Here is a 16679-nt window from a genome sequence, read left to right on the forward strand (position 1 = left end):
AAATCATAGGCGTAAGCACATCCAACTTGGTATTCAGTTGTGGCCATAGCATATTAAAAATGTGTTGCACTGTGTGATTTATATTATACTATCTGTTTAGTTCAAAGGGCTCTGTGGCTCTATATGAAATGTGAAAAAGATGTGTTCTATTATCAGCATACTCACATCAATTTTCTAAGCGCTTATTAAATATATTGAGTAAATGCATGCTTGAATCTAAGTCTACTGAGTTCATCCAAATTACACCAGTGAGGTATTCATCCTGTTCTTTGTATTATAATTTTACCCAGCTTTTCTATATTTTATGTTGGAAATTTAAGTACCTTGTGTATCCTTAAACTAATCAGAATAAGAAGCTACTTTCCTGTGCCAAAGAAATAGAACTATCATTTTTCACATTCTTATACTTTGCAGCTAGTTTCAAGTAAGATTATGTTACTGTGACTTCTGAATTCCAGAAAGTTCTCTTGTCTTTGTAGCTGCAAAGGCCCTCCTGAGCATTTCAAAGGGAAAATGTGAAGCCTTTTCCTCAGTATGTTTTGTGTTGTATATACCAGATACAGTTCACATTTTGTGTGCATGTGATTAGAGTTGAAAAAAATAATAATGCAGTCCAGTATTATGATTTATTGACTGAATCTTTTTCCTGCTGAACACTTGCCAAAAGTGAAAGTTTTCCCCCCTTGCATATTAGAAACAGCTACTGTTTTTGTTGATCTTTTAAACTCCTGAATAGGCCTATTTCAAGTCATACCAGCATGATATCTCAGATTAATAATATCCTTATTCAACCAATACTACAGAATAAAACTATTGCAAGCATAGCATATGAAAATTATAATTTCTTCAAATTATTTTCAGGTGCATTTGTGATAGGTGAGTAAGAATGCTTTAAAGCATATTTTTCATAGAAAAAAGGATTTTTCTTATTGTCTCATCTTACAAATGTGAAAGTGAAATTTCACATTTAGTTTCTGGAAAGCCTGTGTCTGTACCAGCACTTAATTTTGTTTTGTATCTTTCCCAATGTCCCCACGTGGTACATTTTGGGTTTCCAGTGCTTATGCATTTCCCAATTAATTCTTTGTGGGAGGCTTGGATTTGGAAAGTTAGTTGTATGTACTCCTGCAGAAAACCCATTTTGATGAAGTGCTGAAAGGAGGTCTCACTGAGATTTGTTTGTGAGAATGCAAAAGAAAGAGGAGACAATTGGCAGAGATGGTAACTAGGTAGACTTTTTACAATTATGCTGAAATTGTTTAAATAAATGGAAATTCACAAGGAAAAAGTAGTTAGGCTAGGACAAAACCCAGAACAAAGGACACTGCCATTGATTGATGCATGAAAAGCAAACATTTTAAACGTGTGGCAGGTGGCTTCATGCAGACTTGCAGATTCAGATACCATAAAGTCATGTGTCTTTGTCCCCTCATGTTCTCCATAACTTGATGGAGGTCTGGGATCAAAATACTAACAGTGTTTAATGAAATTGCCCTGCTTTGAAATACAGAGCTAGTTCAACAATGCTCATAATTGCTCATAATTATGCTCATACTTAAAAATTTGTGAACCGCCCAGAGAGCTTCGGCTATTGGGCGGTATAGAAATGTAATAAATAAATAAATAAATGCTCATAATTATGAGTTATTGAATGGATTGATGCTGTTGAAGTATTCCAGTTGTTAAATATGTGAAATAATACCTACCATGTGACTCTACATCCCTGAATTATATTTCTTATCCATGATTGCCTTATTTAGCTCAGTGACTAACTCTGTATTACCCCACTAGGGCTATATCCACTGTTAGGCCTACTTAGAATAGACCCATTGAAATGATTGAGATTTAAGTTAGATTAACATTGGATACAATCCTTGGAGCGTGAATTCAAAATGTTACATGAATACGTAGTAAATATATAGTGAAGGTTACAAAGGCTGTAGCTAGACCTAAGGTTTATCCCAGGATTGTCCTGGGGTCAAACCTGTTCATCTAAGTGCCACACAGGGCATCCAGCGCTCAGGCAGGGACAAACCCGGGATGATACTGGGATAAACCTTAGGTCTAGCTACGGTCAAAGACTGAAAAAAACAAGTTTGTGTGCTGGTTAAGTCCAGCAGATTCCTACCTTGGTATAAAGTATTTCAAAAAGATAATAGTTTGAAAAAAGCTACACGGATCTAATACAATGGCCCTTGGGAGCAACCTTCTCCATCCTAACATTTCAGGCAATGCTGACTAAGCTGCTGGAAGGGTGATATCAGGAAAGTTAGTCTTGAATTGCAGGGCTGCATTTATGAGGATTATTGAATCACCACATTACTTACTCTTTTGCTCCCTTGATGTGAAGGCTAGATTGTTGTCTTCAAATCTACAGGAAATTTCACATGCTACAATTGCTTGTAAGATAACATATCTTTTTAGGAGGAAAAGACCCAAAGATAAAGTGCTTTTGCAATAGCAGCTGTCAAAATAAGGTCAGGAAAACGAAGTCCTGAATGGGCCTGTGAAGATAGAAGTTACAATTTTACTCATGTTTTATCTTCTGAAATTCTGAATTTTGCTATTGAGGAATCGTACTTCAGCTCAGATTTTGTTTCTGTTCTGCCAGCGTGTACTTTTTGTATATTGCTATGGTCTGTGGCTAATGCATTTCAAAAGAACAGTACTACAAAGGCTAGCACTGCCTCTATTCACCTCACCTTGCTGCTTTATTTACAGCTGCATCAAGCCTCTGAGATTTCCCAAATGAGAGGAGCAAGAGTTATCTCTGCAGAAGATCTAATTTTTCTGATGCGCAAAGATAAGGTACAATAATTAAAATTAATTGTTGATCCATATTAAGTAGTTAATGCATGTAGCTAAGTTTAAAACAAGCTCTTTATAAACAGAATTGCTTTGCTGTAATTAGTTTTTCAACTTTGTTTCCTATATCTCATTCCATTATTCTTCACGTCACTTATTTGCTTCAGAGTATAAAAATATTTATTTATTTAATAATCTATTATATTTCTATACCAATGAACACCTGAGGACCTTTTAAAATAGGTTTAAATGGAAGCCTTATCAAGCTGAATTCTATTTTTCTATTTTTCTTTTTTTGTGTGGGGGAAAAGCCCCATCTGACCTAGATTTCAGAGGGCTTCTGAGCCCTGCAGTCCAGCTATTTTGATGTTCTCAGCCCTTGGAACATCCTAGCTATTTCCTCACTACCTTCCAACTCATTACAAGACCTTCAATAATTCAAACTAGACTTTTCTTTTCTCACTCACCTCATCCCAGACCATCTAGTTAAAAGGTATCCAATTGTGTTTGATTAGGCATTCTAATCAAAGTTATGGCAGACAAATGACTGGTAGTTCCAGTTAGACCTAGGACCAAGGTACATGACAATAAACATGTGACTTGGGAGTACATCAAAGGTTTTAAAAAGTTAATGGTAGGCGTGGGGGGATTTTTATTTAACTCTCCTTTCACCAGCTGTAATCCTAATGAATCCATCACACTGCATCCCATCTAGTATTACATTTTTAAAAAACCTTGGTATGCTTCCAAGTAGAGTTTCGCCCCTAATCAATGTGAACTGATTGGCAGGCTTCGCCTTCTCTCAGAAGGTTGACATGTGTAAAAATATGAGGTGACAGACTTAAGAAGAATATCAGACAAGTCCATGTATTTCTTTTTTTCTACACTGCAACAATAATAGACAGTTAGCTTCTTAAAACCACATATGTTGAATTGAATCAACACTAAATGTTCTTTGGGTGATTACCTTGCTCTGTGATAAATGCAAAGTATCATCCAGTTTACCAGAAGAAATAACATTTGCTTAACCAGAAAGCATTCCAACCTCATAACCTACTTTATTCATACACCTTCCAGCTTCTGAAGTAAACAAAGGAATGCTGAGCCAATAGACATCTTCGTTATTTAGCTTGATTGGCTTACTGACTACTTTCCACCTTGTGCATCCAGCAAAGGGATTGTACAAAGGGATTGGATTTTATGTTCATTGACAGACTTAAATTTGATATTTTAACTTTGATTAATCTTGAATATCTATAAATGGTATTCTATCAATGACTGTGTTGTTACTCTGTGTGCCTAATGTTGTGTGCATATTCTAAAGTTATTGATGTGATTCTTGAAGTTGTTGCTATGATTCTTACTCTGACAGTTAATGTCTATGTTTATTGTAATAAATGTCTGTTCTTCTTTTCTTTCATCCCTAGAAAAAGCTTAGAAGGCTACTTAAGTATATGTTTTTCCGAGACTACAAATCTAAAGTTGTCAAAGGCATTGAAGAAGATGATCTTCTTGAAGGTAGGAAAACTTCTAGATAAGTCGCCTTTCTATGAGAATATTCAACATATGCACATTATATACCAAATAAAAAATATATTCCTCATCTAGATAGCTTTAGACATCCAAAAATATTTACTCAGTTGAGAACTCCATTTAACCTTGTGCTTTTCCGTTCAGATTACTTATAAAAGTGCAATATGTCACTCCAGCAACCTAATGATAAGTAGAGCTGCTTAATGTCAAGAGCTGTGTTGAGCTAAAGAACTGTTGCTGATTAAAAGGCTTAATTGAGTTCAGCATGTGTAATTTACATGTGGCAGCCTACATCTGCAATGGCGGCGGTGGGAGGCGGTGGGCTTCAAAATTCATTTGGATAGACATTTGGCTAATTTATTATCAAAGAACCCGACACATTTTATGAAGCAACCATAATCTAAATTCACTTAATTCTGATATACAGCTAGGAGGTGTTACAAATTTTAAGCTGCCAGTGTATGTTGAAAACAGTTTTATTTCTCCCTTTTGTGACCCAGTTGTCAGATGTGCAATCACTTGGTTGGCCTTCGGTAACTGCAAGTCGGTAGTATCACTTCTCTAAATTTCCAATTGTTCACTTAGCCCTGATGCTCACATAAAACAGAGATGACTTACTAGGAGAAATTTTGTTCGTCCCCATTTATATACTGTTTTTAACTTTTGTAAACCACCCAGAGAGCTTTGGCTATGGGGTGGCATATAAATTTATTTATTTATTTATTTGCAATAAATAAATAAATAAATATTTAGTACATGAAATTATTTTTGTGTGAATAAAGATTGGAATGTGGAAAATTTAGCAAATGCCAGGTTTTCTTTGTGGTATAGACATATATAAGGTAAATCACATTCTGCAGCAATATGGTGCAGGGAATGCTTATCATATTTGCAGATGACACAAAATTGGGTGGGATAGCTCATACCCTGAAAGACAGAAACAAATTTCAAAGTGATCTTGATAAGTTGGAGTGCTGGGCTGAAAACAACAGGATGAAATTTAATAGGGATAAATGCCAAGTTCTACATCTAGGTAAAAGAAACCAAATGCACATTTACAAGATGGGGGATACTTGGCTCAGCAATACTAAAATCGAGAAGGATCTTGGAATTGTTGTAGATCACAAGCTGTATATGAGCCAACAGTGTGATGTGGCTGCAAAAAAAGCAAATGCTATTTTGGGCTGCATTAATAGAAATATAGCTTCCAAATTGCGTGAGGTATTCTCTATTCAGCCCTGGTTAGGCCTCATCTTGAGTACTGCGTCCAGTTCTGGACACCACACTTCAAGAAGGATGCAGACAAGCTGGAACGTGTTCAGAGGAGGACAACCAGGATGATCAGGGGTCTGGAAACAAAGCCCTATGAAGAGAGACTGAAAGAACTGGGCATGTTTAGTCTGGAGAAGAGAAGATTGAGGGGAGACATGATAGTACTCTTCAAATACTTAAAAGATTGTCACACAGAGGAGGCCCAGGATCTCTCCTCGATCATCCCAGAGTGCAGGACATGGAATAACAGGCTCAAGTTACAGGAAGCCAGATTCCTGCTGGACATCAGGAAAAACTTCCTGACTGTTAGAGCAGTGCGACAATGGAATCAGTTACCTAGGGAAGTTGTGGGCTCTCCCACCCTAGAGGCATCTGTCAGGAATGCTTCAAGGTGGATTCCTGCATTGAGTAGGGTGTTGGACTTGATGGACTTATAGGCCCCTTCCAACTCTACTATTCTATGATTCTATGATGTGAGCTTTCATTTATTAATGTGCTTTCAAACCATGCCTACTGCCTATTTCAAATGAAGGTTCCTTTAAGTACCATGGGACTTATAAACATATCTGTTTATGGGTGAGGAAAAGTAGAAGGTATCTATCATTATTTGTTGTACTGCCCCTTGTAAATCACCTAGAGATTTTCTTTACTGCCATGAGATACCAGATTTTGAGTAAATGTGTGTAGTTTTGACTGGTTAGAACAAATATGTATAAAGTTTTGTTATTTGCAATGGCTGCTTTAAAAATAAATAAATAAACTTGATATGGATCCTTGCCAGAAATTGACTCCCCCTCATGATGAATTATGTCATGTGTGATGTCATATCATGTGAATTAGCCAACAGACAGCAATATTATAGTTTTGTCCAGGTTTAAAATTCTCATCTTCATCCGTGGGTTAATAAACAATATTGCACCACATTTTAAATTGACTTATAGTCAAGGGAGATGAATGTTTATATGAGAAATGTGGGGCTACATTTGAACCATCACACCTGATTCAGTGCCTGTGTATTGTTTTTGCGTGTGTGTGTGTGTGTGTAACTTGTATTGATATGTAACTTGCATTTAAGGAACAATGTTTTGACAAAATATTGGGTCGCATCCAGCGTGTTATTCATAGAATCATAGAATCATAGAATAGCAGAATTGGAAGGGGCCTACAAGGCCATCGAGTCCAACCCCCTGCTCAATGCAGGAATCCACCCTAAAGCATCCCTGACAGATGCTTGTCCAGCTGCCTCTTGAAGGCCTCTAGTGTGGGAGAGCCCAAAACCTCCCTAGGTCACTGATTCCATTGTCGTACTGCTCTAACAGTCAGGAAGTTTTTCCTGATGTCCAGCTGGAATCCATTAGCATTCCATTAGCAGCAGCATTCCTGAGTGTTGCCCAGTGCACTCCCTTCCAGGGGAAACCCGGGCAGGGTGGGGGAATGGAGTCGATTTTTACTGATGAACCACTCCCCCTGCAGCCCTCTGTGCCAACTCTCCCACTGTTCCAGAGGTTCCCCAACCCTCAAGCAGATTTTGGGAGGCTTCACAAAGAGGGAGAAATCAACAAAAATTACCTCTTCTCTCATTCCGCCAGCAGAATTCCTCATCTTGATGCGGAATTTTTCATCTTGATGAAAAAGCCTTCCATCCTCAGGAGGTGACATTCTGGAACCAAGGTTTTGCACATTGTGAACTGTTGTACCAAAATAGCATTGTTTGTTTGTTTGTTTTTCTCTTCAATCTCTTTCAGACAAACTCAGCAGCACCACTAACAAGCGTCAGAAAATTGCTCAAGACTTTCTTATCTCAATTGATCAGACTGGGGAACTCTTGGCCTTGTTTGAAGATGATGAGATTGATGATGTAAAACAAGAGAGAATGGAGGTACATTCTGGATTTCTTCCCTAAACAAATAATTTTAAAGTTTTACTTCACGCAATGAACTGAGGGCCATTTAATCCAATTCCTTGCTCTGCGGCAGGATCCTGCCCTCACCCACAGCCCCCATCTGCACGTTGTGTTGACCCACTTAAGTGATCATGCAATATCACCCTTCAGATAATGAAGAGCACGCCCCATGTGAAAGAGCCTTGGCTATGTAAGTGAGCAGAATTAAACACTACAGGAAAAAGCAGAACAGTAACTATTTCATCATTCGATTTCACCTGTTGGTCATTTATGTAAAAGTTTAAAGATGAGCCAGTCCCAAAGCCAGACTAGGATTTATTTACCCAAAGAGTGCAAAATCTTAGTGAATTTTTTTTTGTTTATATATGACAGAAGTGTCTTAGAAAAGTGAGTCTTACAAAACTCCAGTGGTGGGGGAGGGGTCTGCGTGATGACACTTCGAAGTTCTTGGAAACTTACGGAGCTCTTGCACATAAATTGCTGGAGCACATTCCTAGTAGTACACCAGCTAAGGAAGTGCACCTGGTGTTTGACACTTACGGCTATCAAAGTATAAAAGACTGTGAACATGAATGGCGAACAACTGTACCAACTAGTGACATCAAAGTAACAGGCGCAGATCAGAAGACCCCCAAAAAGGCAGTTGATGCATTCCCTTTGATCTTGGGAGATTTTCTTTGGCTGGGGATGAGGGGTAACCGGCTTTTACGGCCTCTTCGTCTCTCCGCTGCGAACAGAGGCTTCAGTCCGACATGGCGCCTCACTGGAAGTTGGGAAACTTCTAAAAGCTGAGCACGTTTTCGTGGGAACCCTTCCCTACCGTCCCACTGGGCATGCTCCAATGGGTTCACACCTGTTCCTTTAGTTTCTTCTCAACCGCCATTGTGGCTGGACTCATTTTGGGACTTCTCCATCAGATTTGACGTGCTGAGCCTTCTTTTTCCTTCTTTTCTATGTTTTTCTTCTCACTTTTTCTTCTTTTATTGTGTTTATATAAAAAAGTTATTCTCCCCCACCCCCAAGAGATCATCAGATCACTTCGCACCAAAAGGTGTATGGCTGTTAAGGCCCCCTTCAGGAAATGTGTTTGTTGTGGGGCAGAATTACCTCCAACTGACAGACATTCGCGTTGCATTGTGTGTTTAGGTGAAGACCACATACTGGAGATGTATCACCACTGCATGTCGTTCACTAAACAGACCAGAAAAAAACAGGCAGATCATCTTCATGCGGTTTTGTGGGAGAAGGCTCTTAAGGCTGCTGATGCTCCTAAATCCTTTTCAAGGATGGAAAATAGAGAAGGAGGAGAGAGTTCCAGGAGTTCTCCACCTCCTCAAATTGTAACCATGGGCTCTCCTAATCCTCCCACTCCTGGCTGCTGCCAAGAAAATATCAAAGAAAAGCTTGAACCCCCAAATTGGGGGACCCTGAAAAGAAGAAGAAAAAGAGGACAGAGTCAGTTAAGCACTTGTCCTTTCTATGAAAACAATCAGTTCAGCTGCCTTCATCGCCGCTCCTTGACTCACCCATACCAGTCGGTATCGATCCCTTGATACCGACATCGCTGCAGCCCTCAGAAGAGACAACGGTACCAGGGCCGGTTGCTTCACTGTCGGAAGAAGTACAGGACTCTACCTCCTGCCCATGGGAAGAGACAGTATACTGAGGGACTTGGCGCCTGAGAGGGGCAGGCAAAAGCACCCTCCCCGCCGTGGTTCACCCCACTCTTCACTGAGACGATTGGTCTTGCAGGCACTGGGACATGGTGCTCACAGAGAGAGACCCCCTCTGTCAGTAAACTTGGACTGGGACAGGGACTCAATATGGTCAGTACCAAGATCCTGTTATGGCTGGGCTGACTGGACGTGATTAGCACTACCCACAATACGATTGTCCACAGTATCATGCCAGTCATTGACCTATAGAGCAAGATATGCAGTGGCCTAGAGAGCAATTTATGTCCCCACTGCCTTCTCCCCTATCTCATCTCTTACCACCAACCATGGCGAGGACACCACAGGGACCCCAGTGTGCCCTTTGCAATCCGGGCTGGAGGGGCAGTTGACATCAACTAGTTTAAAATATGGCAGCCAGGCTGGTCACCGGTACCCCTAGTGGTGACCACATTACACCAGTTTTAAAATCTCTTCACTGGCTGCCAATTCGTTTCCGGGCGAAGTATAAAGTGTGTGCATTAAAAGTCAACCACCCTTAACTGGTGTTTCACGGGGATAAAGCTGTACTACACCTGGACCACACTTTCCTACTTAAGGTGGTCTCAGACTTCCATGAGGATATAGTTTTGTGATCCTTCTTTCCCTCACCAAAGATGCCCATCAAGACATCCTTGTACTCATTAGACGTCCGGAGAGTTTCAGTCTTTTATAAAGACAGGACCAAGCAGCTTTGTCAATCTCCCCCGCCTCTTCATATGCTACGGAGGCCCCAGGAAAGGGTGCCCTGTCTCATCCCAAAGACTAGCTTCTTGGGTGGTACAGACCATTTGATTGGCCTATGAGCTAGCAGAGTTAAACCTACTGGGCAGGATTACAGCACACTCGATGAGAGTGGTTGCTACTTTGGTAGCATTTGGATGGGGCTGTTTCACTTCTAGACTTACGTAAAGCCGCTACTTGGGCATCCTCCTTCACGAATATAAGACACCACCGTCTTGATGTCGGAATGCGACAGGACGGCTCATTTGGCAGAACGGTTCTCTCTGAAGTGCTTGATGGTTTTCTTATGATCAAATTATGGAAAGGTTTAAAATGGACCCAAAAAATGGTGGGTTTGAGCAATCAAAATTTGAAATGGCATTATGTACGAATGATGAACATGTTATTTCAAAGATATATAAACTTTTATTAAATTATGAGACGGAGGATGAGCAAGTAAAAGACTGCATGATAAAATGGGCTCAAAATTTTGGATACGATGTCATAGAATCATAAAATCATAGAATAGCAGAGTTGGAAGGGGCCTACAAGGCCATTGAGTTCAACCCCCTGCTCAATGCAGGAATCCATTGAGCAGGGGGTTGGACTCGATGGCCTTGTAGGTACAGACCATTTGATGTCTTAATGGAACAGTGGGAGAATATGTGGGGGAAGGGTTTGAAATTTACATTATGTTCAAGACTTAAAGAGAATTTCTACAAGATGATGTATAGATGGCACACAGCTGGCTAAAATATATAAGGGGGCTTCGGGCGAATGTTAGAAATGTGAGGAAGAAGGAAGTTTTAATCATCTCTGGTGGACTTATAAAAAAGCGAAGGCATTCTGGACACAAATACATTCCTTAATTCAAAAAACATTAAAGACTAATATACAAATGAAACCAGAAGCCGTTCTACTGGGACCAATGGATAATCCATTGAAAGAGAAGGGGGAACTTTGTTTTTATATATGACAACGGCAGCGAGACAATTACACGCACAGAAGTGGAAAAACAAAGCAACACCAACAATGAATGAATGGTTATTGAAGATATTGGAATTGGCAGAGAAGGTAAAACTCACAGCAATAATGAGAGAAAAATCAACAGCCACATTCATATGGGAATGGAAACCTCTGATAGAATTTTTGCAAGAAACAGAGAGAAATGATATATTTGTCTGTGGATTCAGTGTATGAGATATAGTTCACTTAGGAGAAAGAAAATAATTTGATTATTGAGTTAAATGTAAATAAGTAATGAGAGAATATAATTCACATTCATGATGTGTAGAGAGCCTTCATGTTCTTTTTCCTTTTTTCTCTCTTCTTTTTCTTCTTGTCTTTGCTTTTCTCTCTCATTTCCCCCCTCTTCTTTCCCCCCCCCCCCCGGATGTTTGTATTTTATGTAATGTTTTTATGTTATGTATGCTTGTGAAACAATAAAAAATTACTGCAAAAAATATTGAGGTCAGTTAAATAAATAAACTTCAGTTTCTAACTCTTAAGTTTTTTAAACTAATGTGCTAGAATATACAGGTCATTTCTTTTTTATGGGCTACAGAGGATCCATTTTAGGAAACGGTCTCAGGGCCCAAGTGTTCCATCTGCACCAGTGCAAACTATGGGTAGTAATAACTGGGGTTTACGCAAACCCAGTTCAAACACATACCTACCTGTGTTATTTGAAACCAAGAAGGAGAGGAGAAGGGGTATGCCCTAGAGTACATATGCACACTTCAAAAGGAAAGATTCAGTAAAACAAACTTGTTTTGTTATATTAGGAAATTTAAAATTGACTGGAAAATTACATTCTACTTTCTCCAAGGTGGATTGGTCAACCCAGTCTTTTCTTATTGAAGACTCTTTGTTAAAAAAAGAAAGAAAAAGAATTATTTTGTCCTGGGCTATAAAAACAATGCTGAAATAGATTCCATTCCCTAAAAGAAGGTGGTAGTTAGTATATAAAGTAGTATGGAATATCCTATTTGCCATGTTTAGTAGAGTATGGTTTCTGCATGCTAAGTTTTGGAGGAAGTCCAGTGGGCTCTTTAAAATCTTTAACAACCTCCTTTAAAGAATTAGTGTACTTAAATCATGAACTGTGATCTAAAGGCTATGTTCCTTTTAGGTATCAATTACTTCAGAAATGTGTGGTTATCTTGGTTTGGCCAACTGCAAATGGTTTCAGTTCCACTTTGCCCTGGGCCAAAAACATGCTAAGTTGTCCAAAGCAGATGATAAACATGTATTTCTGATGTCATTATGACCCAAACAGGATATGATTGTTTAGTGGTATGGTTTCACTTATGATGAGTTGTACAGAAAGAAAATATTGTTTGTGCTATATTTCTTTAAAACTGTCTTGGTGATTTTTTTTAAAAAGAGCTTAAATTGAATGATATGACTTTTTATTTCTAGGGAATGCATCATGTAGTGGCATCACTGATGCAAAAAAACAAAACAAAACACAGTATGGTAATTCCAAGACATTTATTATAAAAAAACAGATTGAAAAATATCCAGTTATTCTTTTAAATATTATGGGCTGAGTATATATCTGTTAACTTTCATCTAAGGAAATTAGATAAAGGAAATTTCCTGACAAAGGGATGAGAATCACTATGGAAGAAAACAAAACTCATATAATGATGTGTAAAACAATAGCAAGAAGTATTTTGTGTTAAGCTCTTGTGTTTAAGTTGTTGTTATGTCCCATTGGTTTATATTTTAAATGCCAGCAGTCAGTGGTAGTGGAGGGAGGTATACAGCAATGAAAGTTGACTTGACAAATTTAGTGTTGTTCCAAATGCAAGGTCTGAAATATCTCTAATAGTATCTCTGTTACTAACTGTAAATGTATCAGCAGTAAAATATTCAGATACTTCTTGATTGTAGATAAGACATAGTACATTTCTGACAACCTGCTTATGTTTTCACAAGTTGCTCATGGGTAGCGCATAAGTGTGACAAATGAATTACAATAAACAGAGGAGCCAAATCAGCTGAAAATATTATTCAAAGCTCTTTCTGCTAAATCTTTGCACATTTGGCACAACAGCCCACTTCCTGGTTGGATTAAACCTCAGTTTACTATAACTTCCAAACTGTTGGAACTGTGGTTTGAGTGACTCCTGCAAAGCAGGATAAAACTGTAATGTGGAATCCTCATTTGGAAGGCTCATGTACAGTATAGCTGTGATGGCAAAGTGTAGTTTGATCAAAGTATTCCATAAAGTTGAACTTGTATGGGTGGGGGGGGGGGCATGGGGGAGCAATGGCAAGTGTCAGAGTTCATTCCCAATCTTCCAAACCATGATCAGTGGCATGATGTCTGAATGCCACCAAAGTCTAACTGAAAGTTGATGGGATTTGTGTTTTTTATATTCTCCAGTATACAGTTCTAATATAGTATTCCTTAGCTTGTCCATATAAAAGGTTCTTTGTCCTATATAACCTTAATATGTTGTAGTAAAATAAAGGGGGGAACCTGAACCCATTGTTTCATCATCATCATTATTATTATCATTATTATTGAAAGAACTTTTGCATTTTAAAAAAATGATTTACTGTAGAAAGTCTGTTTTTTTTCTTTTAAATAAAATTACTTGCTGTCATTTGTTTTATAATGGAGATCTCCCCCACTGCCCCCCTCTACAGGAAGAAAAGCCCTTCCCATCAGAAATTTAAACTGGAATGCAAACAATATTGCACTCTGTGAATGCTGCATTTCAGTTGTTGTTCCCTTAGGATTAAAAGGAACACTATTCATCTGTCACTCTGCCTTCTAGTTTAGGAATATATTTCCAACTCTTGGGTGTTACATAGCAATAATTCAGCAGCACAGGCACCATACTGCTTTCATAGTACATTTCATGTTTGAATAAACAGTGGAAGGCCAACAACTTGAATAGAAGAAAATAGTACCTGAAAAATAGTATCCTTGCCAACCAAAGTTGATACTAGGTTCTTTTTGGAAACAGCTTGATGACAAAATGTGAGACATTTTTTAAAAGATACTAAAAATGGGTTTTAAGCAGCACCTTTCCAAAATATAGCTTTGAAGGCTGCTCTTCCATTAACAACAAGCAACTTTTATTTGCTTATTAGACAAGGAAGCTATTGATAGTAGCAGAAGGATTGGTTTGTCTACTTTGATGCTTGTGTGGTAGTGTACACTTTGCTAGATTTCTAAATATGTTGATCTAACAATAGTAACCATGGATAATGGCCAGGATTGCTCCTGAGGTCATGTGCTAGACTGTTTGTCTTTGTGGTTCTGCTCATTAAATGTGTGCAAAATCTGCCAGCATATAGTTTTGCATCAAGCCCATGGTATTATGTCAAGCTGAATGTAGGGTTGATTTATTTGTCAGAAGCATACTTTTAGACTCCATAGTTGTGCAAATATAATTAAAAAGCCTTCACTGTTCAAGGGTAGAATATATTTATGTATTGTAGATAGCTACCTGGCATTTCTTCCCCCGTATGCTTACAGCTTGTTCTTCATGATCTATGTGGAGGCACTCAAATGGGTTCTGTAGCTGCTCAGAGGAACTTTCTGGAACTTAAGCCCACAATTTCGCGGCAGGTTTATGTCCAAATTCGAAATACTTCAAAACTGTGCATGTGAATAACAATGTAGGCTGAGTTCATACAATGTCTTTTTTAGTTTAAAAATTGCAGAGTGAATCAAAGAAATCATTGCTAATCATTTTAATTTTCCCCTGACTTCTCCTGGAGTAGCTCCAAAGGTATGGGTTAGCCTCTGGCTTCCCATTGATTGGCAGAATGTTTCAAATTTTCAAAGAAAGGTTCAGTCCCCGCCTCCTTGGCTCCTCTTCTGGCTCATATCCCCCAATCTCTCTCTTCTGCCTGCTGAGGGCAGACATTGTCTTTGGAGCTCGCAAGCTACAAGAGGAGGAACGTGGGAGAAACTCCTGAATGGGAGGAAGGTGGCCTCCCTCCACCCTCGCCCCCAATTTAAGAGAGACCCAGTGCTGGGGTGGATTGCTTGGAGAACACCCCCCCCCCGGCTTCCTCCATGCTGGACCTGCCCCAGAGGCCCATCCGTCCTTATGCCACCCACTCCCCCTAGTTCAGAGGGGACCCGGAGATGGCAGCTCTTTTTCAGGGGGAAAGGCTCGTCCCCCTCTTGTGCCCACTTTTAAAGGACCAACCCTGCCAGAGCCTCAAGACCGTACCCCCTATTGAGAGAGGACCCAGTTTCTTGTCTTCTCACCATAGAGCAGTTTGGAAGGGAGGAAGCGGGTTACTCCCATCAGCCTCTCTTTTCCTGGACATTCCTCTAATGCATGTTCACCTAGAGGAGGATTGCGCATCCAGTGGCACCTCCACAGCCTTTCCTTTGGATCCCAGCTTCAAGGATCTGGTCTTTCAGGAATGCCAAGACCCAACCAGGATCACCAAGCCTCCCAAATCATAACTCACTCTCTCTCTCTCTCTCCTGCCTTGCCAAGGAGAAGGAGCCACTCTCACCACATCTCTGGTGGACACAGCAGCTGCAGCTTGGGGCAGAAATGTTGCTGGCCCTGCAGCGGGGAGGCTCCACTCAAAGATGCTCAGGACCATAAGTTGGAGGCCCTCATCGACACAGCATTCAGACCACGACAAGCAGTGGTCTGCTCATACCACATTTTAATGTGGTAGTACACTGACTAAGCCATCTGGGACTAGGTCCATCCGATTGGGCCCTTCACCTCTGTGCATTCAACCTGGAGAGGGGTAAGTTCAAGAATCCATGCTTGGACCTGCAGAAAATATAAAAGTCCCAGGTTTTTCAGCAGACATCGGGGCCCAGGGTTGAACATCCTGAACACCAGGCAGCCAAGGAGCCTGGTTTATGCCTTACCTAGCCATCCTACCCCTGGTCCTGACCCAGATGGAACTTCATGGGGTGGAAATACTTCATTCCCCCCTCCCATCTCCTAAGCTGGCAGTGGGTCACCCATACCACCTCTCCCTGTCCAGCGATCTCCTTTGCCAGGGTCCCATCCTGCATTGGGACATGGAGTTCCTTGGTTTTTGTAGCCTGGAGGTTGAGCACAACAGGCCAGAGGCTTTGGGGTACTTGGGGAAGGTCATTTCCACTGTGCTGCTATAGGGCCCCACCACTCTAGGATCTACAGGGCACTAGGGAAGTCTTCACCTCCAGGTCTACCAATACTTTCTGGTCTCCATGCTTGCCCTAGTACAGCAGGCTCCTTGCTTCAGACCTTCGCCTTCCAGCACAAAGAGAGCAGCAGGGCTATGCAATGGTGATGTAATGGAAGGGGGCAGTGATTACATTTTTGCCTCATCCCTTGTTGCATGAGTGCTTTAATACCTGATTACAGCTACTGTCGCCCATCTTTCTTCTGGATTATTATTATTATTATTATTATTATTATTATTATTATTATTATTATTTATGCATCACTCACTCCCTGCAGAAAGCAGGCTCAAAACGACTTACACAATATAGAAATCCATTACTAATATAAATGTGGGGGGATACACACCCAAAATCATTATAAACCATAATCAGCACAATAATACAAATACAAATAAATATACCATAATAACATAATCTGAAAACAATTCAGTATGAAAAGTGTTCATTCACAAATACACAAAATCATCCCCCACCCCACTGAAACCCTAGAATGAATATCACAAAAGCAGCCCACAACAACTGGGCCAGAACTAACGTCCAAGTCCCTGGGAAAATA

General features: G+C 39.9%; 1 protein-coding gene across 2 annotated transcripts in view; it reads left to right on the plus strand.

The window, feature by feature from the left end:
• Positions 1 to 16679, plus strand: part of SUPT3H (SPT3 homolog, SAGA and STAGA complex component) — a 349923-nt gene that overhangs the window by 227525 nt on the left and 105719 nt on the right. For both annotated transcript variants that reach the window (XM_063115942.1, XM_063115943.1), the window contains 3 exons: positions 2722 to 2808; positions 4233 to 4323; positions 7356 to 7489. In XM_063115942.1, coding sequence (XP_062972012.1) covers positions 2722 to 2808; positions 4233 to 4323; positions 7356 to 7489 — 312 coding nt within the window. The remainder of the gene's footprint in view (positions 1 to 2721; positions 2809 to 4232; positions 4324 to 7355; positions 7490 to 16679) is intronic.

The sequence above is a fragment of the Elgaria multicarinata genome, chromosome 2 (assembly GCF_023053635.1).
Source record: "Elgaria multicarinata webbii isolate HBS135686 ecotype San Diego chromosome 2, rElgMul1.1.pri, whole genome shotgun sequence".
NCBI classification, from domain to species: Eukaryota; Metazoa; Chordata; class Lepidosauria; order Squamata; family Anguidae; genus Elgaria; species Elgaria multicarinata.